This window comes from Cariama cristata, unplaced genomic scaffold (genome assembly GCF_000690535.1).
Source record: "Cariama cristata isolate BGI_N322 unplaced genomic scaffold, ASM69053v1 scaffold675, whole genome shotgun sequence".
Classification (NCBI taxonomy): Eukaryota; Metazoa; Chordata; class Aves; order Cariamiformes; family Cariamidae; genus Cariama; species Cariama cristata.
The window spans coordinates 37,236-60,093 of NW_009619025.1; the positions used below are offsets into that span (position 1 = coordinate 37,236).

At 38.8% G+C, this 22,858-nt stretch overlaps 1 protein-coding gene across 1 annotated transcript in view; it reads left to right on the plus strand.

The window, feature by feature from the left end:
* The window catches only part of UVRAG (UV radiation resistance associated), a gene marked incomplete at its 5' end in the record, with an annotated part of 78,234 nt that overhangs the window by 21,097 nt on the left and 34,279 nt on the right, over positions 1 to 22,858 (plus strand). Inside the window, 6 exons of the mRNA XM_009701066.1 lie at positions 4,251 to 4,356; positions 6,597 to 6,723; positions 7,527 to 7,611; positions 8,092 to 8,179; positions 8,766 to 8,826; positions 11,031 to 11,196. Of these exons, the coding sequence (XP_009699368.1) occupies positions 4,251 to 4,356; positions 6,597 to 6,723; positions 7,527 to 7,611; positions 8,092 to 8,179; positions 8,766 to 8,826; positions 11,031 to 11,196 (633 nt within the window). The remainder of the gene's footprint in view (positions 1 to 4,250; positions 4,357 to 6,596; positions 6,724 to 7,526; positions 7,612 to 8,091; positions 8,180 to 8,765; positions 8,827 to 11,030; positions 11,197 to 22,858) is intronic.

Consider the following 22,858-nt stretch of genomic DNA (forward strand, 5'->3'; position numbering starts at 1 on the left):
TGTCAGACTTGAAAAACCTTGAAGCGATACCCCACATAGCCCATATTTCAGCAACTTGAGAACTAGCAGGTAAAAAGGAGAGATGTTAAAATTTTGCCTGCTAGTTCTTCTGTCAATTAGAGATGCAGCTTTTGTTGGTCTTAACTTACAGTACATGGCTAATGTTTTTGTATCTATCCCACTGCCTTTTAAACTTCCAAAAGAAGGGAGACTATTTTGTTTCCTCTTAGTCTCCCCCATCTCAGAAAGCAGGTGATAGGAGAATGGAAGTAGAACAACAACTTCATGAATCTTCACCTCCAAACTCTATCAGGGTGTTAAGGAATTTTAATGTTTGCTTTGCTTTTCAGTTCTTTCCCAGGCAGCAGGATGCGACTCACCTGATGTAGGACAATTGCACAGCAACTCTCAGGGCCCTAAGCAACAGGAGTAAATCTGTCGCACTTAATGTTCGTATTACCCTGCTGCTGGCTGACAAGGGCTGTGAGCTGCTGCAGAGACACCAGAGCAGCCTGCAGGCACAGGATGACGATGCTCTTGGCTAAGCTATCCTTTTAAAAAGGCTTGAGTTTCTGCTGTAACTGGTTTGGCTTTCCTGACCGCCGAGGGACATTTGGTAGCAGGCCAGTGGCCTCTTGAAGCCCTAAGTTAGCTCTTAAAGTGCTATGGAAGTGCTAATTTTAATAAAAAAATAATAAAAAACCCTCTTGAACAATCTAGGAAGAATCCTGCATTGGCTGATAGCGTGTAGATTATGCCATGAGTTGTCTCATCATTGTCAATTACTACACCAAGCCAGACTGTGTTTGAAGCACAAATTGTGCTAGCTTTAGGCTGTAGGGTTGGACTTGCGTTCAGACTAGAAATGGAAACAATATGCGGTCAATTAGTGTTGAAGTTTCTCTCCATTCATGATATATAAATTTTTAATCCAGATTTATGGCCTCAACTTGCTGATCTCCGTTCATCGGTGCAATCATAATTGCCTCCACCAAAATCTGTTTTGTGCATGCAGAAATGATGGACAAAATTTCCATGCTGATGTTCTTATGGCTTAGTTTATATTCCTGTTGTTGAATGACCAAATATTTCCATGTGGGTGCAGTGGGGGCTTTTTTGGCTGGGGAAGGGAGATTTCTCTTGATAACTGCTGCTTTTGTGACATGCAGTCCCTAAAATTTTCATCTTGGAAGGTTTAACTTCGGATGTGGTCATGATCTTACTGTTTCCATTTTAAAGTTCTTGGAATAACAGTGAACATACTGGGATTAAGTCAACTAGTATCAGTAAGTTTTCTGTCTTGCAATGTAAATGGCACTATTGGGCATCAAGGCAGCCAAGTTGAACTGTAGGGTTTTTTTTATATTGCAAGAAATGACTGGATGATGTTTGACTTAGAAAGAAAACCATTTCTTATTAAAAACAGACGTGATTGCTGAATTATTTTGTATAGCAGTCTTTGTAGGTTAGGAACATGCCTTTAGATACAGATTCACCAATTGGAAGAAGTATTCTAAGGTATGTACTGTTTTGAGAAGTCAGTCGGAATAGATATTTGTTCCTTATACTTGGGCACACGTAGAAGAACTTAACCTACAAATTTTGTAATAGCTTTGTTAGCTGAGTGTTAATCAAGTCACTGTGAGGAACTCACATGGCAAATGACCCTTCTAACAATTTGCCAGTTACATAAATACTCTTTCAATGAGTAAAACACTTTTCAGCAGATTTTGCTATGTAAATGGCGTGATGTGAAAACTTGTAAAACTTCTTTCTTAATCACCTAACAGACTAAATCAAGAATGTTCTTCCAGTATAAAATTAGATGAATAGGAAAGGGAAATGTCACGCAGTTATTACTCTTTACCTATAAGTTTTAGCTTTTGGTAAGGCTTTCTTATATCTGGAAAGAAAATGTTCCAGAGTTTTGGAAGGAGGCAGGCTGGAAACTGTTGAAGTAGGAAACTTAGACCCTGCTGTATGACGTGACAGCAGAGCTGTGAATGACATTCAGGATGGTCAGCAAACCTTGGCTTTGACCTGTGTGACCATATGTTACATAGCCAACAGCCTCAAGATGCATTCAGGAAGGTGGGAGGTATAAGTAGCAGCTCCCAGTAGGAAATAAGTGTTTCCAAGAGGTCTCAGTACTCCATTAGGGATGGGACACCAAGCCCTTGGGTGACCCAGCACTGTTGGCCTCCGGAATCTTACCCACTTCCCTACCCCTGGGAGGAGCCAGCAGATCCATGCTGCTTGGTATGTGGTTTGGATGGGGTACAGCTACCCCTAAAAAGCTCTTAGACTGCTTGTGCTATGAGCAGTCTGAGAAGCTCTAAAGAAATGAGAGTAATCACTTAGATTTTTGTTTCTAATTATAAGGAAAAAAAGGAAAAAAATTTTTACAATGAGAGTGGTGAAGCACTGGAACAGGTTGCCCAGAGAGGTGGTGGAAGCCCCGTTCCTGGAGGCATTCAAGGTCAGGCTGGATGCGGCTCTGAGCAGCCTTATCTAGTTGGACATGTCCCCGCTCACCGCACGGGGGTTGGACTAGATGACCTCTAAAGATCCCTTCCAGCCCAAATGATTCTATAATTCTGTGCTATTATGGAGAGTGGTGTTTAGGAGAAGCAATAGTGTGAAAGAGCTGAAGGTGTCTGATGACTTAAATGTATTCACTTAGAGTTATAACGTGTGAAAGTCCTAAATCACAATGACCTCATTTAATATTACTAGCGCTGCTTGTTCCCTGTTGTCTATGTATAATCTCCTCTCTGTGTATTTGTTTGCTGGGCTAGGTGGTTTAGGCACTGTCCCCACGCTGAATAAAGTCCTGTGTAATGTGTGCTGTTGAGTTGGGATGGGCTGCTGTGGGGAGATGGTGTGAGAAGGACTAATGCTTTGCGGTTGCTCACACTTGAAGCATGTAGCCTGGTTATCTTGGTCTAGCTGCGTACAGACCATTAAAAACTGTTCACCTTAAATGTTAAATAGTAATGCCTCAATTGCTTATAAATCTGGAAGAGATTAGAGAGTGTAAAAGGAAGGAGCGGAGTGGCCTCTTCTGTGTGCGCTAGTGCTTTGGTTCTTGGCTCACAGCAAATCCGTAGCCTTGCTTTACTAAAATTAAGCATTTCTGTGAAGAGGCAGAGATTTTATTTTATTTTATTTTTTTTTAATTTTGGCAAAGTGGGGATGGTCATTAAAGCGTGCATTGAAACAGGCTTGGTCTTCTCATTATGTTTGCCTGGCAAAGCACTAATGTCATACGGTAGGTTATCTGACCACGTTTTTGCTGTTCTGACTAGACCTTAGTTAAGTCCTTATCCCAGCAGGAAAGCTGCCTGGAGAATATCCTTACAAAGGGAGAAACCATTAGCAGTGTGACTATGAGTGGGAAAAGTAAGCCTGAGTTTACATGCCTTAAAAGACATAGGCTATGTTTGCAGACCAACTCTCATTTTTTCGAACAAGTACGTTTTAATTTTAAGAAGGATGTTAATACCTTTCTTAGACCTGGTTTCGCCATTGCTTTCCTCTGCCTGATTTTTTTTTTTTTTCAATAAACATGGCAAATAATCAGCTTTCCCTCTTCACCCTGAAGCCAGGGCTAATGATCATCATCTTTTCATGCCTCAAACATGATTCAATTAAGAAACCCATGTTTTTATTACAGAAGGGCCCACAGCATATGTGGAGGTGCTAAAGGGTGTTTCGTGCTCTTGGCCTGGGTAGCTGTGTGTCATCCAAAGGATACTTGCACTTTTTTAAGCTGGCCTATGTTAACAACATAATCAGCTTTCCCTCTTCACCCTGAAGCCAGGGCTAATGATCATCATCTTTTCATGCCTCAAACATGATTCACTTTTTTAAGCTGGCCTATGTTAACAACGCTCACGGTAACTGTGTGTATCTGTCTTGATTTTAAGTGTTATAACTTAATTGTTACATGAGATCCCTGTAACTATCTGCGCTCTCACCTATAGCTTTGCCTTATCAGCATCTATTTAATTTAACAAATGAAAAAAGGAGATTTGATACTTGATCAAATTTAGAGACTTGCTGGTTTGCTTTGGGTACTCATTTATAAGCTGTGCAAGTTGCGATTCATCTTTTAATGTTTTATTTCAAACTGGAAGCTGGCAATCTGAATTCATATTACTGCTGCTGGTTTTGAGGTGGCTGGCGAATTCATCAGTAGGAAACATGGGGAACCTTTAGCACAACTGTAACTTCTCTTCTCCTTACAGGCTTCACAGAGCCCAGTGTGCAATTAAACAGACTCAGGTAACTGTTCAGAAAATAGGAAGGGAGATTGAAGAAAAGCTGAGATGTACGTCTACGAGCAACGAACTGGTAAGTTTGATCATTTAAAACCTTATTCTACAGTCTTGCTGAAGTATGTGGCTGATGTCTTGACCGTAAGCTTGTTTTGTTTTGGTTTTTTTTTTTAACACTTGAACTTGAAATCTTTATTTAAACATGTCATTTTAAATGGGAACTCATCTGAGAAGTGTAATGTAATGGGTTTTAGATTTGTGTGTGTTACTCAGGTCGCTTATCCTATTTGTACCTTTATTTTTTATATTTGCTTTTATACTATAAAAGCATAAGCATTGCACAGTGCATGAAAGAGATTTGTCAGGAAAAACAAACTTTTAATGATTTAGATAAATTTTGACAGGAACCTGTGGTGGATTTAGAGTGAGGGAAGTCTACTGGCTGTATCTTCTTGCACCTCTGCTCCCTTTGGGTGAACAGAATTCACGCAGAAGCTGTCACTCAAGTGACACATTCATTTTAAGCAGGAATCGTATTACATCTTGCAATGAGTTTTGACAGTTTGTTTTGTCTGTCCTCTTCCTCTCCCCCAAAAAAGCGTACTGGCACTAGTTTCTACCTTCTGCCCAGAAAGGCTGAGCTCAGTTCAAAGCAATGAGTTGACAGAAGAAGAGTGGCTCATGGTAACTTCATTATATGGGTACTCACTGGCATTTGTCTGGTGCCTTCTATAGGGAAGCGCAAACTTGGGATGTGAAGGTACTTTATTGCTGTAAGGGTTGGGAGTACTCAGCTAATTTCTAAAAATGTCAAACTGGTCTAAGGGTTTTGACAAAATGGAAAAATTGGAGTTTGTTTAGCCACTCTAATTACAGGGTTGCATTGTAGACAAAGAAGCAAAGAAGTCAGCTCCCTTAAGGGGCAATACAACATCTCCTGTGAGTGACTCCAACCCAGAGCTTCTTTGCTTTCTGCTAGTATCTTGGCTGTTAAAAGGTTTTAAACCATCTTTTTTTTCAGTTATGGGTATCCTTGTCCCGCTTTGCAGGGCTTTTCCTTCATAAATGTGTGTGAGCAAAACTATATGAAGACACCAAAACCAAAAATTACAACGATTGTACATGTGATGCAACTTCTTAGCAACCGTGGTTTATGGTATAAGGAAATGATCACCTATTTTTCTTTTCCTTTGTTCAAGAGTGGAAACTCTTGTTGGGCTTCCATTCCCCTTTATAGTATGTGAACTATAGTTTCATTCCTTAACATTGAGTCATGTTTCCTGCTGCAGCCTTGAACCAGAAAGCTGAGCATACATGTGTAACTGAACCAAATAGAAAGTGGAAGGAAGGATTCAGCAAAGGCTGACTTTTTTTCAGGCAGCTAGTCATGAAGTAACGTTGTCTTCATTAACTGCTTGAAAAAGCAAAAGCTGGCAGAGTTACACAAAGTGACAGTGGCTGGTAGTACTTGCACAAGACTTGCTGACAAGTATGTCTGACTGCCCCGTCAGGCTTTGAACTCTATCAGGGGTATGCTTGGAGCAAAGAGATAAAACTTCTCTTTTCCATTTTGAATCTGTCTTCAGTTATTCTATCTATTGAACGTGGTAGATATTCTTTCCTTAAAACAAAACCAAACCCCACTTAAAATAGAAAATTCTGCTTCACTATGCACATGGCAGCACAATTTGTTAGTGGAGACAGTGCATCAAAGAATAAACAGATTCTTTTTAAACACAGGAATAGATTTAACGTAGGTACAGGACAAATCCTAAAACTTTTAAAGAAGGGATCCTTCAAATAGGATTGTGTGTAATGACGTAATCAGCTCCCCGCTATGTGTTCTTTCCTTTTGTATCCTTTTTTTCCTCATTACCCTGAAGCTGGGAATTGGATCTAATTGTGCAGCTCAGACACCTCCAACCTTTTCCAGCTCGCTGCCTCAATTTATTATAGATGCTTTATTGCTCATCTTCCTTCTTGTTGCCAAACCCTTTGCCAGGGAATGAATGCTCGTCGTGCTGCTGATGCTGTGCTATTAGTTTCTATGTACTCGTGCTTCCTTCCTCTCAATTTCTACCCTGGGGAGGAAGTGCATCCCACAGGAGGAACAAGCACTGAGGGACACAGCTGAGTTTCTTTCCTTCCAAAGTGGCAAAATGATTAGGGTCTATTGCCTGTGGTACTCTATGAACTCAGACTTTAGTCTGGCAACTAGTCTTGTCCTATTTTTTACTTCCCTCCTATCACTCTTTTGTGGAACTGCTTGTGTGCCGAAAAACTTTTATTTTTTTAAATCTCTTTTTCTTTCAATAGAAAAAGGAGAGTGAATGTTTACAGTTGAAGATCCTGGTGCTACGTAATGAACTGGAGAGGCAGAAAAAGGCCCTTGGTCAAGAAGTAGCCTTGTTGCATAAAGGAAAAAGTACTTTGCATGACAGAGGTAAGTGTAGAAACGTTACTACTTCTATTGCAGATATTCATAATCCACTGATCAGAAAAGTCTTATGATCATGGTGACCAAAATGAAGGTGCTGGTTCTTCTTTTTCTTTTTTTTTGTCTAGCTCTAATATGCTTCTGTTTTTCTTTATCTGAAGTTTGCAGTGAACAGTGGCTTGATGTAGGCACATTATAATGTCATGAGGGATGTTATTGTACCTGTGATTAGGATGCCATTTTAAGTGTTAGAAGACAAAAATCCCTCTTAATAGCTTGTTATGGAAGTAAAAGGTGAAATGCTTGATCGTCTTGCTATTTTCTTTTACTGGGAAAGTGTCCTGTAGTAAAATACTATTTCACTGTCTCTTTGGAGATCACCAGTGACCAAGCTACATGGGTGTTTAATCTGTCTCGTTGCAGGACTTTTTTTTAATACTTAGTTGAGTCTAAAATAATTAGTCACTACTAAAAATGAGTTTTTTTGCCATTTACTTAATTCTAGCTATGCAAGTATTGAGATGCCTTAACTGAATTACTCCACTACTGTGGACATGAGAGGAACAGGCGTTAAAGGAGAATGAGGTTTTGTTGGTTGTGTTTGGCTGGTGAATGGTGTATAATACATGAAGACAGTGCAGGAGGAAAACCTATCATTCCCCAGTTTGACAGCGTAGCATGGAAGATGGGCATCTAAGAGTAAGTGGAGGATTAGAGCCAACATTTGTGTCAGTATCTACTTTTAAAACTTCAGATAACTAAGAAAATATTTCATACTAATTTTTTTCCTGGTTCCTCATGTTGTTTAGAAAATGCATTTGAGATGGAATACCAGAAACTTCAAGAGCATAACGAATCCCTGCATGAATTAAGAAAGGAATGCACTGCTAAGAGGTAAAAGGACTTATGCTTTTTCTGCTATTGGAAAGGAAATACAGGCTTGAGAGTAAGCCATTGGTGCAAGGAGTCCCACTTCAAAAGTCTTCCTACTGTCACCCCAAAACTTCTGTTGAGACATCTCTGCTACAATTTATAGATATCTGAAGTGACAATTAACAGTGGCAAGTCTAGAAGAGTAGAAAACAGGTGCTTGGTTGCATGTGTAGACTATGATAGGACTTGTAGGTCTATTTTATATGTAACACAGCTTTGTAATACTTAATTGTCATAGTCAAAATACGCCTATAATATGAAGTACAACTGAAAATGAAAAGTTGGCTTTATCTTCTGTATTTATTTTTTTTGGTTGAATTACCTAGCTTTTTATGGAATGGGAGGTGGTACTTGGGAAGATGCAGAAGGGATATGGGGGCTTGATACCTTTACTTAAAGTGTGTGAAGAAACTAATAGTTTTGGGATCTCTTTCCCCAAAGAGAACTGTTTCTGAAGACAAATGCCCAGCAGACTATTCGATGCAAGCAGTTGCTGTCGGAGCTATCCTATATCTACCCTATTGATTTGGTATGTTTTTAACATTCTAAAAATCTGCTTGATGTGAAATGAACTTCCTATTTATTAAACTGTGAGCAAATATCATGTTTTATTCATGGTGAAATTTGCACTTCACTCATGCTGTTTTTTCCAGCTTTTTCTTGGATTTGGTCCTTAGATTGCAAACCTCACGGGGAGAGGACTTACGCCAGCATCTCTCAAATAGTCTCCACTATAAAAGTAGAATAGCTGTAGCTGCAATTTAATGGATACTTTCCATTTTGTTTACAATTATATGAAATAACCCTGACAGTAGGCTAGCTGAACTTTAACAGAGTGCACACAAACAGATGTCATCAAAATATTGAGCTCCAAAACCTTTTATATAATGAATTGATTAAGATGAAACTCTTCCTTCTTTAAAAAAAATTGCATTTATTTCTGAATTATATGAAATGTGGGCTAAAATACTATGTCAAAGTCACTCTGGGTTTAATTGAATATTTAGTGTTTCCTTTATAAAAATGCTTTGTTGTCATCAGGTTTTGTGCAGGTTTCTGTTTTCTGGATGTTATTGTTCCATTCTCACTTTCCATTGTTGATTTTAAACTTACAGAATGATCAAAAGGATTACTTTGTTTGTGGAGTCAAGCTTCCTAATTCTGAAGACTTTCAAGGTAGCTGGATATTCTTAATTTAGTTGTTACAGTTGACACTACTTAATTTTATGAGTGTTAGAAGCAAACTGATAGCAATGGCTTAGGATCCAAATTTCTGACCAGAAAGGTCTAGACTAGAAGAAAACTTAGGTGTTATTCATTCCTACTTCCTAGCTAGTGCAAGGCAAGTTGTTGTTGACTCTTAGAAAAGTACCTCTGTATTTTAAGACTCAATACTGAAGCACTGGAACAGGTTACCCAGAGAGGCTGTGGAGTCTCTATCCTTGGGGATGCTCAAAACCCAACTGGACAGAGTCCTGGGCAACCTGCTGTGGCTGACCCTGCTCTGAGCAGGGGGCTAGGACTGCGCAATTTCCAGAGATGCCTTCCAAACTTAGTGATTCTGGAAAGTATTTGTCTGACCTAAAATTCCACTGTGGCTACTTTCAGTCCATAAATCTTGATGGGGCAATGTGCATGAATCCCCATTCAGTTTACTGTAGTTGCTGGTGAACTTAACAAATAAATATCTTGCATAAATAAGACTTTAAAGCTGCCTGACAGTATGGAGTATTTCACAAGTCAGCTTCTACTTTAACTGTCTACAGTCATGCTATTGCAGAAGCAAATATATAATATGCCTGTCTGTACAGGTAGCTGCATGCATTCATCTACAAATACTTGACGTGAACTGAAACTTCATTAAAATCCCCTTGAGAATTTCTTGTTCCCAGTACTTGCTCACTTGGCAAGTGAGCCGTGTGTCGTTTCTTGGGCAAAAACCTCAATCAGTTGTCTAACTCTTTAAAGCCATCCTATAAGAATTAACTTGTGCTAACAACATGTCTATTGGATGCTAGAATAATGGAGGAGTAATCTTTAAAACAAATTAATTTGTTAATATGACAAAAATCAGTCAATTGCTTTGTTTTCCTGATTGCACTAGATGTGATAATGAACTCACTTTGGTAATTCTTGAGAAATTGGTGGCGTGCATCTTTTGGCCTGTTTGCAGTTTACTGGTATTAATTCCTTGCAAAAGAATTACTAATTCTTTATCAAAGTCTCCAGAAATACTGTATTACAAGGAAAAAGTACTAAGCATTCAACTTAGTAAAATATGTAGTTAAATTTGAAAAACAGCTGACGTATATCTTATTTCAGACTCTTAGTAGATAGTAATATTTTAAAAGAAAATTAGGCATCTGAAGGATCAAAAAAAATGTTGAACGCTTTTTACAGCCCCTTCAAAAATGATTTTGTAACTTACAAATCCATATATCGTGTCGTGCTCTAATAGAGCTCAGTAGTAGATACCTAATTTTCTTTTAAAATATTACTATCTGAAGGATCAAAAAAAATGTTGAACGCTTTTTACAGCCCCTTCAAAAATGATTTTGTAACTTACAAATCCATATATCATGTCGTGCTCTAATAGAGCTCAGTATGATTTCATAGTTGTCATTAAACATCATTATAAGCTTTCTTAGAAGGTCCTCTGTTTAGTTGCTTTCACGGGACTCCTTTGTGCCTCAGAAAGGATGACTCTGTCACGTCGTTTGTATTAGTGTGTTCACTTACAAAGAAGAAAAATAGAGAAAACAGAAAAGTCCTTATGTGGCTAAAGGATGTAACTTGAATCATGAGGCCGAAGCTTTAAGGTTGAAAACTTAAATGCCACATTGAAAATGATACTTTAAAACAATGGGTTAATTTAAGTTCTTGCAGTTACTGGCAGAGAACAGAGTTCATACCCTGAGGTCAGTGTCTCTCCAGCTGATCTCACTAATGAATAAAGTTAATGGAGGAATGCAGCTTTTCCCTGACCCCGGTCATACATGTCAGCTACATCTAGAGAAATGCAGAAAGCTTAAGACTTGAATTTTGTCTTGGGAATTTTGTTTCACTTTCTCCATCTCTTCTTTACCCTCCCCCACCCAGCAAAATGTTGAGAAGAGTAACTTTTAGCTTTCAAAGTGTAAAAATGGAGGGAGAACAAGCCATCACCCATTTTTACATTGCCCTTTAATGAAAGAGGCAAATGCAGCGAACTGCAAACAATTGTAAAGCAGTCTGAATTTATTTCAGACTTGCATCTATTCTTCAGTTATAACTTCTGATAGCTTCATTAATTGTATAATTCTCTGAGCAATAAGGATGAACTTGCGCTGAGCCTGCATTCAGATTCAATTCAAATAATGGAATCTTTTTGTTATTGGCAGCGAAAGATGATGGAAGCATTGCTGTTGCCCTGGGCTACACCGCTCACTTGGTTTCAATGATATCCTACTTCTTACAAGTGCCACTCAGGTATCCTATAATTCACAAGGGCTCCCGGTCTACAATCAAAGATAATATCAACGACAAACTGACAGAGAAAGAGCGAGAGTAAGTGTGTCATAAATATGCTTATTTACATCATGCATATGCATCAAAACAACAAATCAACAACAACAACAAAAAAAACCCCTTGAACAGTTTTGGGTAGTCTGAAGGGACACAGAGTTTGAAGTTATTTGTTACTGCTTTCAGTAACTGTGGGACAGTTGTTTGACTTTCTCATGTTGGAATTCTGCGATCTAATAGAGTAGTCCATTTTTGTCATTCTAGGTCTGTTGGCATGCATATGCTATTGATTGGGCTTCTAGTAATGGTAGAAAAACTTAAATAGTGTGTCTTATAGGTAAGTTTTGGCTGCTGATTGGAAAACCTGCATTTCATGTTTTGCTACTCACTATGAGAATAAACTGCAGATAGCAAGTGTAGCTTCACTGAGAGGTTACTACCAGTACTGGAGGAGTGGTTGATAAACATGAGAAAATAAATAGCTTGCTTTAACGCAGAGGATTTTAATAAATTGAAAAAGAGGACTGTAAACTTTTATCAACTATAAATCAACTTAATACTCAGTGAAGAGTTTTTCATTTGTTCTGTAATCATTGTCTTTTGACATGTAGCTACACTATTGTTTTGTGGTGCTACTAGGAAACTATCTTGCTGTCCTTAAATTCGCTCTCTGAATGCCTTCTCCTGCATTTGGCACTTTGCCTGTTTTCCCGTTGGCTTTGCACCTGTGTGCTCTAATACGAAAATAGTGGCAATTATTGGTTAAGCTTCACTTTGTAGCCTGCAACCGCAGAACTCAAAGGAATGCACTATTGACCAGCTGTGGGAGGGCAGCTGCTCTGCAGTGATCCTGTGTGTGTATGGATGTCTGCGGAGTCGGGCCTGCAGCACCAGCACCTTTTGGTTTTCCATACGCAAGGTTTCAAAAGGGAGCAAAGGAAATGGCTGAGGAGAAATGAATTTGTGGAGAGTAGCTGTCTTTATTGACAGGAAGTCTGGAAAAAAAAAAACCAACAACAAACTCTTTTCTCTTTGGAAGTATGCAATGAAAGTATTATACTATCTTAACACTAATTCCTAATAGTCTAAATCAAGATGGAAAGGTCTTATTGTGCATAGTTGACAGGACTGGGATGCTTGGAAGTGTCTGATTTCTCTTTGAAGCTCAGTGACTTTTGGCAGGACTGTAGAGGTAACTTGCCTTAAGACTTAAACTCACTGACATCTTCCTGTTTTGACACAATAAAATATGACTATATAGTTATGTCTTGCAAATTTAATTTTTATCATTTTAATAACTTGTCTGAACACTTCCTGGGTAACTTAATAGAACATTAATCTGTTTTGCTTCAGTTTAGTTCTTTAAGCATCTGATCGTACTCTTTCCTGTACATCACTTTCAGAAGGGTAGCAAGCTAGAACATTTATATCTGGAAAATAAATTTCTGAGGAATAGAGCTGCCTGTGTGTGGGTGTATAAAGATTAAACCAATTTCCTGTTGTCTGAGACAGATTGGAAGGTTTAGTCCTTCAGGCTATAGCCTTCCAAACCCTCATGACTTAATACTTTATTTCACAATAGATTTCTGAAAAGGAGAAAGTTTAGCAAAGTATATGAATCCCTGTTGGGCCATTTACCTGTGTTCTGGAAGATTTTTTCGGGATTAGCTCCTGCCTGAGATCTTCCCAACTATTGGAGAGTCAGTCCTAGCAACTCTCAAAGGCCTTTGGTTGCTATAGAAAACATCAAATGTCTTAGCTTACAGTTTTCTTTCTCAACTAACAGTTCATGTTTCTCACCTCCTACTAAATGAATTGAACATAGCAATTAACATGCATTATTAAACTTCTTTATTTCAGTCACCTGTCCTTTAGCAGCTTTTCAAACTCCAACATAAACTGTTGAGTAATTACAGTGAGGCTTTCTCTGTACTCTTTACTATAACACATAGCATCTATTCACTAGGTTAAACATTTTACTTGGCTTCATACTTTATTTTTGGACTGCAGGGTTGCCCTAAGATCCATATTAAGAGCTTCTAAAAGCTGTGCATTGGGGGAATAGCTGTTTTCACTTGAGAGCAATTTCATAAGTACATGTGTTTGATTTTAATGTTATACTGTATAAATGTGTTACTTCACTTTCAAGTTTCTTGAAGGGCTTAAAAAAGCTAGTATAGTAAGCTGGTTAAATATTTTGAGAGCTTTCAGAGTGTAAGTTTCATTTGGGAAATACTTTATCTGCTTCAGAGTTGTTTACTTGGATGATCCAGGTCACTTAAATGTCAAGGTTCTTGTAAAAGTATTCAGTTTTGTCTGCTGCAATTGCTGTTATAGTTGGACCTTAAGAGTGTACAAAAGAAGTAGGAGGCTGTGGTGAGAACTTAGCACTTGTCTGGCCACATTACTGAAGGTAGAATGAGGTATAGAATACCTGCCAGTGGCATACAATATATGGTCAGCTTTGTAATTGTAGAGATACTAGTTTTTATAATCTGTTCAATAACTGTTGCCTTCTTGTATTTCATAAAATAGTTTTGGTACTACTAAAAGGCTGTAAATTTTCTCCCATAAATCTACCTTTATGACTTTCTGGGCCACCAAGGTAAGACAATACGATTTTCCACTAAATACCTCATTAATGCACTTCTTCAGTGTCCCTTTCAACATCTCCAGAGTGCATTGAGTATGTAGGAAGAAAGAGTACCATTCCTCAAAAGTTCTGGAGTCTGAAAGATTTCAGAGCGAGTGCACCCTCATTCGGTTTGTAGAGGACACCAAGTTGGGCAGGAGTGTTGATCTGCTTGAGGGTAAGAAGGTTCTACAGAGGGACCTGGACAGGCTGGATCGATGGGATGACACCAACTGTATGAGGTTCAACAAGGCCAAGTGCTGGGTCCTGCACTTGGCTCACAACAACCCCATGCAACACTACAGGCTTGGGGACGAGTGGCTGGTGAGCTGCCCAGTGGAAAAGGACCTGGGGGTGTTGGTTGACAGCCAGCTGAACGTGAGCCAGCAGTGTGCCCAGGTGGCCAAGAAGGCCAACAGCATCCTGACATGTATCAGAAATAGTGTGGCCAGCAGGACCAGGGCCGGGATCGTCCCGCTGTACTTGGCATTGCTGAGGCTGCACCTCAAGTCCTGTATTCAGTTCTGGGCCCCTTGCAGACCTTGAGGTGCTGGAGCGAGTCCAGAGAAGGGCAACAAAGGTGGGGAAGGGTCTGGAGCCCAAGTCTGATGGGGAGTGGCTGAGGGAACTGGGGGGGGTTGGTCTGGAGAAGAGGAGGCTGAGGGGAGACCTGATCGCTCCCTACAACGACCTGAAAGGAGGGTGTAGCCAGGTGGGGGTCAGTCCTTCTCTCAAGTAACAACCGATAGGACAAGAGGAAATGGCCTCAAGTTGTGCCAGGGGAGGTTTAGGTTGGCTATTAAGAAGAATTCGTTCACCAAAAGGGTTGTCAGGCATTGGAACAGACTGCCCAGGGAAGTGGTGGAGTCCCCATCCCTGGAGGTATTTAAAAGAGGTGTAGGTGTGGTGCTTAGGGACATGATTTAGTGGTGGGCTTGGCCGTGCTGGGTTAACAGTCAGACTCGATCTTACAAGTCTTTTCCAACCTAAAAGATTCCATGGATATGTAACTCCCAAATTTAAGCTACTTAGGACAGCAACATGTTTCTTTCTCCAGTGACAAAGATAGATGTTTGCTGAATAAACCACCTAAATTCTTTGGCACTATTCTTGCGGAACTGAAACGTAGCACTTCATTCAATTCTCATAAACATAGTAAGAATGCAGAGATTAAACTATTTATGATATGTTCTGACACTGTCTGTGTAGCCTTGCATTTAATGGTTCTGTTAGTCTGCTCTGAAATTTTCAAATAAAGAATAGCTTCCAGTTTAGAGCAAAATAGGGATTGTTAGTTTTGGAGTGAGACATACTTTGTGAAATTGCCTGTGTTGGTGTTACTGCTATTGTAGTATTTTTTCTTTATATTCTTTTCAGTTCTGTTCTTTCAATTTCAAATCAAACTAGGCAGCTTGGAAATATATATACTCTCCTAAGAAAAATAATGCTCTTTGGAGTTTAATCACCTTTTTGGTACCCTGCATGTATCCGGACAAGTGAAATGCACATTCAGAGAAATTATTTCTGTTGTAATTTTGCATTCTCATTCATACTGTGTCTTTTAAAAATTTTCAAGAACTCTTACTTCCCTGCTAGGTAATTTGGAAACAAGAATGTTTTCAGGAAATAGTTTTGCTATCATTGTTTCTTTGTAGTAATAGTAAAGAGAAATAAGTAGTATGTGCAGTCTGTTCTGGCTCATGCTACACCTTCTTCCCACCAAAGTGTCTTAAGGCAGAATCAGAAAACTGAGAATAACCACCTCAAAGTCCTATTCAGGTTAGAAGAAAAAAAAATGAAAGGGTAGAATATGTGATCTAAAAAGGTTTTGGATTTAAAAGGCAAAAAGAACATTGTAGTTTTCAAGCATAGCTACTGGAGCACATATAGGCATTTCAGAGTTGTCTGATCTCAAAGAAGTGCTTTTTTTTTCTTGTTTAAATATTGAAGTTGTTACTACTTCCATATTTTTGACCTTTATAACATTAATTTTAAAAATAATAAAAAAAAAAACCAAAACAAAAAAAACCCCACCAACAAACAAAACAAACAGGCCCTGGACAGTCATGGAAGAAGCCTGATCTAGTCTGGTGTATTTTTTTGTAGGAATATTTGGCATTAGCTGATCTAACAGTGAACTACTGTAAAAATTTTCTTGGCATTTTCTAATTTATAGAGAGATTTAAGGTGTTTTCTTCCACTCTACTTGACAAATACAGACACCAACAGGCCAAAGGATACGCAAACACCTGTGATGCTGTCTTGGGCGTCTGCATTCAAAGGCATCTGACGTCTTTGCAGTTATGTTTTATGACTTTTATGTACCTCAGGAGCCAAACAGTTGTATGAAATGACATAAGGAGTAAAATTGAGCATGCTGCCATGGCTTGCTAAATTATGCTTCTTCTTGTCCTGTCTGAACACCTTCTGTTGTCACTAAACATAGGAGATGTCTGTCTATTGCACTATGGTGTCCTCATAGAAAATGGGATCAAAATCGTATGCTATGTTTGCAGCTAAAAGATATAGGTCTGATCCTGAAGTAATTTCCTGGAAATCACTTCTGTGATGTGGAGTTATACCTCAAAATTGTCTTTTTCTGGAGCTTACCTTCCAGCATGCCAGAAGATTGTAATTATTAGTCAGTTTTTGTCTTGATGTTTAATTTAGGTAGGGGTTCTAGAAGAAACTGTTTTGAGACAGGGTTGTGAAGATCTGCTGGCATCAGACTTGATCTGGAAGCAAAGTCTGAGTGCATCTGACCTCTTATATTGCAGAGACACTGCAGCATAATTCTCTGGTTGCTGATACCTTAGGGACCAATTTCATTTCATTGTTGTAGCCCATGTGGGAAGTGCAAAGAGATGAATAATAAAATGCAGGTCATCTTTGACTGGGATGAGGCAGTCTTGTAGCACCTGAAGAGCGTATCAAGCACGAAACACAGGTGCCCATGTTGGATCTTCAGAATAGTTCTGGACTCCTTAAGGATGTAAAGCCATGAGTGAATTTATCCTAATACAGCTTCTGTACAGCTAAAGCTGACATGCAAGTGCAGGGCCAAAGGGCTGCGGCACTCTGTATGCTGAATGTTGACATATCTGCATGGCTTGTTGATTGAGTCTTGGATTCAAACCAGCAGGTTGGTTTACCTCAGTTTGGGATGCTTTTAATTAGTTCAGGGAGCCAAATTTCAGAGAAATGGAAAAGTTAAGAGTAAGTTGGGCCAGATGTGCTTTCAGTCTGCACATGTTCAAGCAGTTAATTTGGTATGTTGGTGTGGTATTTTTAGACATACTCATTTGCACTGATAAAGAAAACTTCCATTATATTGTGTGTGGTTCACACAGTGTTAAGTCATGCGATATGAGTTATTGACAGCGTAAGTTCTGATGTAAAAAGTTCCGCTTCTCAGGCCTGTGAGTTCTGCTACGAGACTGCTTCCAAATTACCTTTCTCAATGTGTTGTCTTTCAATTCTTTTAAGTCTGAGAAGCTAGATTTGCAAATAAGTGGAGATAAGTGTTGCTGAAAAGGCATATGGATAATTTTGGAGCATTCGGAAACCACTTGTTGGATGAGCATAGTCTAAGAGTGGTCCTCACTACTGTGGCCTCGCTCCTGTTTCCAAGAATGGGAAAATCAGAATTTCAGCTGTAGTAGACTTAGTACAACAGTACTGAGATGGTGATTGCTTTGTGCCTGGTAACAGATAAGCCACTTGCAACAAAGCAGTCTGAAAAATCATGACACAAGCAAGTGAAGAATATCTTTTCACTGACATTAACATCTTCCAACTCAATTGAGAAGTCTTTAATCATATTTGGTACTTTGGCTGAGATAATAAAATGGCAGCTTTGGGAAGAAATCTTGGCAAACTTAAATCAGATGGAGGGAGATGGTTTGTTGAGAAATCTAATAGCTGTCAAAGCAAAGTTGATTCTTTGTGGTAGATTGAGTGTGTGTTAAATGTTAAACTATATTGCTCAAAGAATGCTTTTTGCCATGAACTTATCTTGAACTGTATTTTTGCGTTTCACGTTCTTGAGGATATTTAGCTAGAATCCTGGCTTATTTTATTCTTGATCACCAAGATAATGCTTTTGCCTTCGTGGGGTCAGCAAATACTGCTGTGCGTAGATTAAGAGTTAGATCAGGTGTTCTTTAATAAATTTAGATACTGTTAACACTGTTTCTGGGAACTAGAAGTTTTTACATGTTCCTGGCCAATCTGAGAAAGCAGATTTTGTTTACTGCAGTGGATGAGACCACTGACCCCAGACATCTACAGCTGAGAAATGTTGCTGTGAAGACATACTAGTCTTAATTTACTCCCATTGGAACACTATACTCCTGATGAGATTATTTTTCAAAACATTACTTCATTTTTCAATAAGCAGGGACTTGACCTGTATAAAGTGTCCTGTAGTTAAAAATGATCCTTCAGTGGCAGGGAGATTTAAAGTTCTGATAGCGAGACTGTCTGCTCTGTCCTTATAGATAGTCCTTGCGTTGTGATATTCATCATGGCTTGTATGTAGCAAGCCTTGCATTCAAGCTGAAATCTGTCATGGAAATGCACAATTTACAAAAAGCCATCAGTGTCGCTTGTTCTGTGGATTGCTAGCTGTGGTTTTGAGGTGTTTGAAAGCGTTATTTGCTGAAGTAGTGGAATGGTAGCCTCTTGCATAAATTGGTGACTGTCTTATCAAGAACTGCCTGGCTTTCATAATCTGGATCTTTGCTTTCTTTTCCTGTGTACAGCCTGTACATATTGAAGCTATTGTAAATTCTCCAGGAGTAAGGTCACAGCAGTTACACTTCTCAATAGGAAGATGGCAATGCTTCTGCTTTCGATTATCTTCTTGAGCTATTCAGATAGGCATTTTGAAAATACATTTCATAAAGTTAAACTACCAATATGTTTTCCGTTCCCAGTAAACTAATTATTTTTGTATTGTGTAAAGCTTGAATGAGGATATGCTTTTTTCCCTTGGCAGTCTGTTTTTTTGTCATCAAGTTTGTTTTACAAGTGTAGCTTTTTCTCTCACATAGAAACTAAAAACCATATAGTAATCAAATCTGAATTCACTTGTGATTTGTGATTCATATTCATGTCTTAATCTCATCTCTAACAAAGCAAAGTGCACAATTATAATCCTTTTCTCTGCCTTTAATTTGATTTCAGAGTTACTTACCATGTGGGGATCTTAACTTTTTCATTTGAAAAACTTTTCCGATCATGCTGATTGTTGGCAGACTAGTTCGCTGTTCCTGGTAGGCTAGTAGTCACCCTACGATCGGTTTTTGGTCTCCACCATCAACTGGTAGCTTGACCTAAAAAGGATCCAAAGTGCTCTTTGTTACATCTCGATAATTGAGAAGTCTGGCGGTGACGACCGTTTCATACTGTTACATTTTAGTTGTGTTCCTTCCAACAAGCACTCAGCTGCTTGGGTCTGCTACTTAAGATCTATGCCAGTCCCTTCTCTGATGCTGATATAACCGTGGTGCAGCTTATCTGAGAAGGAAACAGGTTTTGAATCTGCTCAGCCAAAGTTTCTTGTGCCTTGGTCTTCTGGTAGAGTGCTGAGTTCCAGCCCCCAACTCCAAGAGGTTGGAAGTGCTGGGTGTTTTGGGGCCTGTGGCTCTTGATTCGAAGTGTCCTAGGGAATAGTGATTTTAGGTGAGCTGACTGGACAATGGCAGTCCTTCTTACTTAAAAGACTTTCAAGGTTTGCTTTCTTCTGGTTCAGAAAAGTCTCAGCACCTTCGAATAACACAAGATTTCTCATCTGGATACATTCTTTTACAATGAGCAAAGAGGATGTGGTTAGGTTGGAGGGAAAACACTGGCTTCTTCCTCCCCTGCCTGCCCCCCTCACAGACCCCCAAAAAGGGGTGAGGTTGAAATAACTCAAACTTCAGTAAATGTTTAAACCTTGTTCTTGTACACTCCTCATACTTCAATCTTATCAAGCAAGAACTTGTGACTTTTTCAGGTCATTATCTTATCTGGAATTAGTTGTATCCTCGTATAGGGTGTCCTATCCATGGGCTTAAGCTTGAAATGAATAATTTTCTAAACTACCCTATTTTTTGGTAGTCTTGTGTGGGGCACAATTGTTCCCTAGATCTGATGGATGACTCTGCTATCGCACCAGTGACTGTTACAGTCACAGAAATGACATTAGTTCTTTATCTGTATAATAGTGAATAATTGGGTTTCAGCTGTATTCTGCCAAGTCTGCTCTACAGTCATCTCCCTGCAACCATTCTGCTTACTGTCCTTGAAAATAAGAAGTGAAGGAAAAAGCCATGTCAAGCTTGTTCTCTGACAAATTCGGTGGATGCACTTGGGCAGGAAGTATCTAAGGTACTGCAAACATGGCGATGTGAAAATACAGTGGTGTTAGCTTCATCTAGTCAGTGGACTAAGTTTCTGGTCTTCAGTTAACTACTGGATAATTAAGCATTCTTAAAACATAAATCTCCTTGCTGTTAATTTGGCTTGCAAAGCTACAGGTATTAGTAGTCCTTGAACTTTGCGTCATTCTGAAAATTAAGGTTATCTAACACAATTCCAAACTAGATTTGGAATTTTACTTATATTTACCAAATGGGATGTAATATGCTATTTATGTTGTACCACACTTCAGCCTGTGGAAAATGGTTAGGTATTATGTGTGAAAAATCATTATTAATCGTTATTTTACTGACTTTTTCCCTAAAAAGCTTTCTGAAGTAGAGATTAAACTTTGAGACTTTGGTATAATTTGGGATATGGCAGAAGTCTGAACAGAAGAGAGAATAAAAGATCTAAAACATATGATGTAATACTGAAGTAGAAGCAGGTGAAAGCAGTTAAATATGAAGCAATTTCTTAAGCTTTAAAAATAGTTTGTATTAAAGACAGGCTGTTAGACAATAAAAATTGGCCACCAATATATTGGTACATATGTGATTTTTCTGGATACAGAGGAGTTCATAAATCACAGAGCACAACAGTAAATGTATTTGGACTTGAATTCGTAAGAGATACTTGAGGTCTGAAATAAATGTATGGAATAAGGATTCTTTCAGCTTTTCCTAACAGTTACCATCTGACTGAACCAAGAATCCCGTGGTGATTTACTGCATGTTCATCAAACACTGAAGTTACTATGTAAAACAGCTAAAGATTAGCTGAGGATATAAAATTAAATGAGATCTTGATGGCTGATAAGTATTTGTGTAAGGTCAGCTGAACAAGGTAGGGCAGTGAGGAGAAGTTCCTAGTGGTTAGGGTAGAATATTTAGCACAATTTATCTATGAATTGTAAGAAGGGTGGTCTGATGCTTAAAATGCTGAAATTAGGGTAATCACATTTTTAGCTTTGAAACAGACCTCTAGTTTTCCAGAATCAATATCTGTGGGCAACATAATCTTTTAAAAGACTTTTTTTCTGTAACCAGTTTTCTGATTTTTAAATACATCAGTATTAGAGAGCAGTTTTGGTTGGAGACACTGTAGTAGCAAACTTCCTGCCCATACTGTCTTATCAAAACCAGTGGTTTAGTCCATATATTCAGAAGTCAGTCAGAGATGGATTAAAACCCTTTGTTTTGTTAAGAAGTAGCTAATACTTTTTATAAGGAAAAAAAAGACACCAAACCTGGTTGATCCAAGCTGTAGGCACCTCACCTTAAACTGTAAAATAAAAATCCTTGCAAGAAGTTTTTCTCTACCATCTACACCTGAAATTTCTCAGACTTACTTTTCAGCAGCACGTAAGGTTGGTCTCCTTCATTATGCCTTGAATCATAGAAAATAAGGCTGAAATCAACACTGCGAAGTAATTTAGACAATCTTCCTACCCCAAGGAAGGATGAAATTTAGAGGGAAGTGAGTAGATGAGAATACAGGATGGTTTGAACTTGCCTTAGAGATGATACGTTAGACTTCTTTGTGCCTGTAGCTTTATGATTCTAAGATCATCTGCTTGTAACTGGATGAACAGGTAGTTTCAGCAACACAGAGCGATGGCTGCTGGTCTCATGGGGCACGCTGCAGCTTTTGGATCGGTCAGAGTCTACTTCCAGCAGAAACGTCTTCAAGCCTCTAGAGGAGTACAGCTGGCAAAGGCATTCATCGAAACTCCTATCTGCTCATCCTATACTGTCCCCAGACCACAAATGTATTTCGACATATTCAAGAATACATTTTGAACTGAAAATTGAAATTTGCCTTGATTTAATACTAATTAACTGTTTGTGTCTTAATGATTCAGCTGGAGTGGAAATAATGGCAACCAGCCACCATTAGTTTTCCATATTGACTAGGAATGCATATATTGAGTTTCTTTTTTTTATAGAAAGACTTTTAAACCACAGTTGATAATTTAGTACCCTGTCTACTGTCTTTGTAACCTTAAAAATGTGATTTACCGTAGTAAGATTATACTTTGCTTTTCAGGTTCTTGGAGGTATGTGTATTTGTTATGTCTAAGATGTGTTCCTCTTGACTAAATACCATGTTAGAAAAAAAATCTCATTAGAGTAAAGACTAACTCCAAAGTAACAGCTCTCTGAGTCCTGTTGATGGTGTAGCTGGGTACCTGTAAGCTTGATACGCATCAGAATGGTATTTCTTATGCAAATGTTCAAACTATTTTAAGACTTGGCATTTGTGAATTGCTGCAAGATCCTTGAAGAACTCAAAGTTGAGTTTCATTGTTGATGGTAGGGTACTGGTTCTGTAGTTTCAACTTGGAGAATAGGTAGACTTTCAGCCCTGTTTTTTATTTAAAAGGCTGACTTGAGTTTACTTTTCCCCATCAGAGTATCTGTGAACAAAGCACATAACCTTTGCCTCGCTTTTTCCTTTTCACAACTCTTTTGGGAGGGTTTAATGAGGCTTAGTACCCTAGAAACTTTCACATGGAGTCTACAGTGTAAAATAACACCAATGTTGACACTTCACTTAGCCATTCCTTTTAGCTGGGATTTCTTCCTTTTCCACCCCTGTTTGCCTGGGCAGTTTACAAGGAAATTAGAGATTCTTCCTTTTAGGCTTGCACTAATCTGTGTTCTG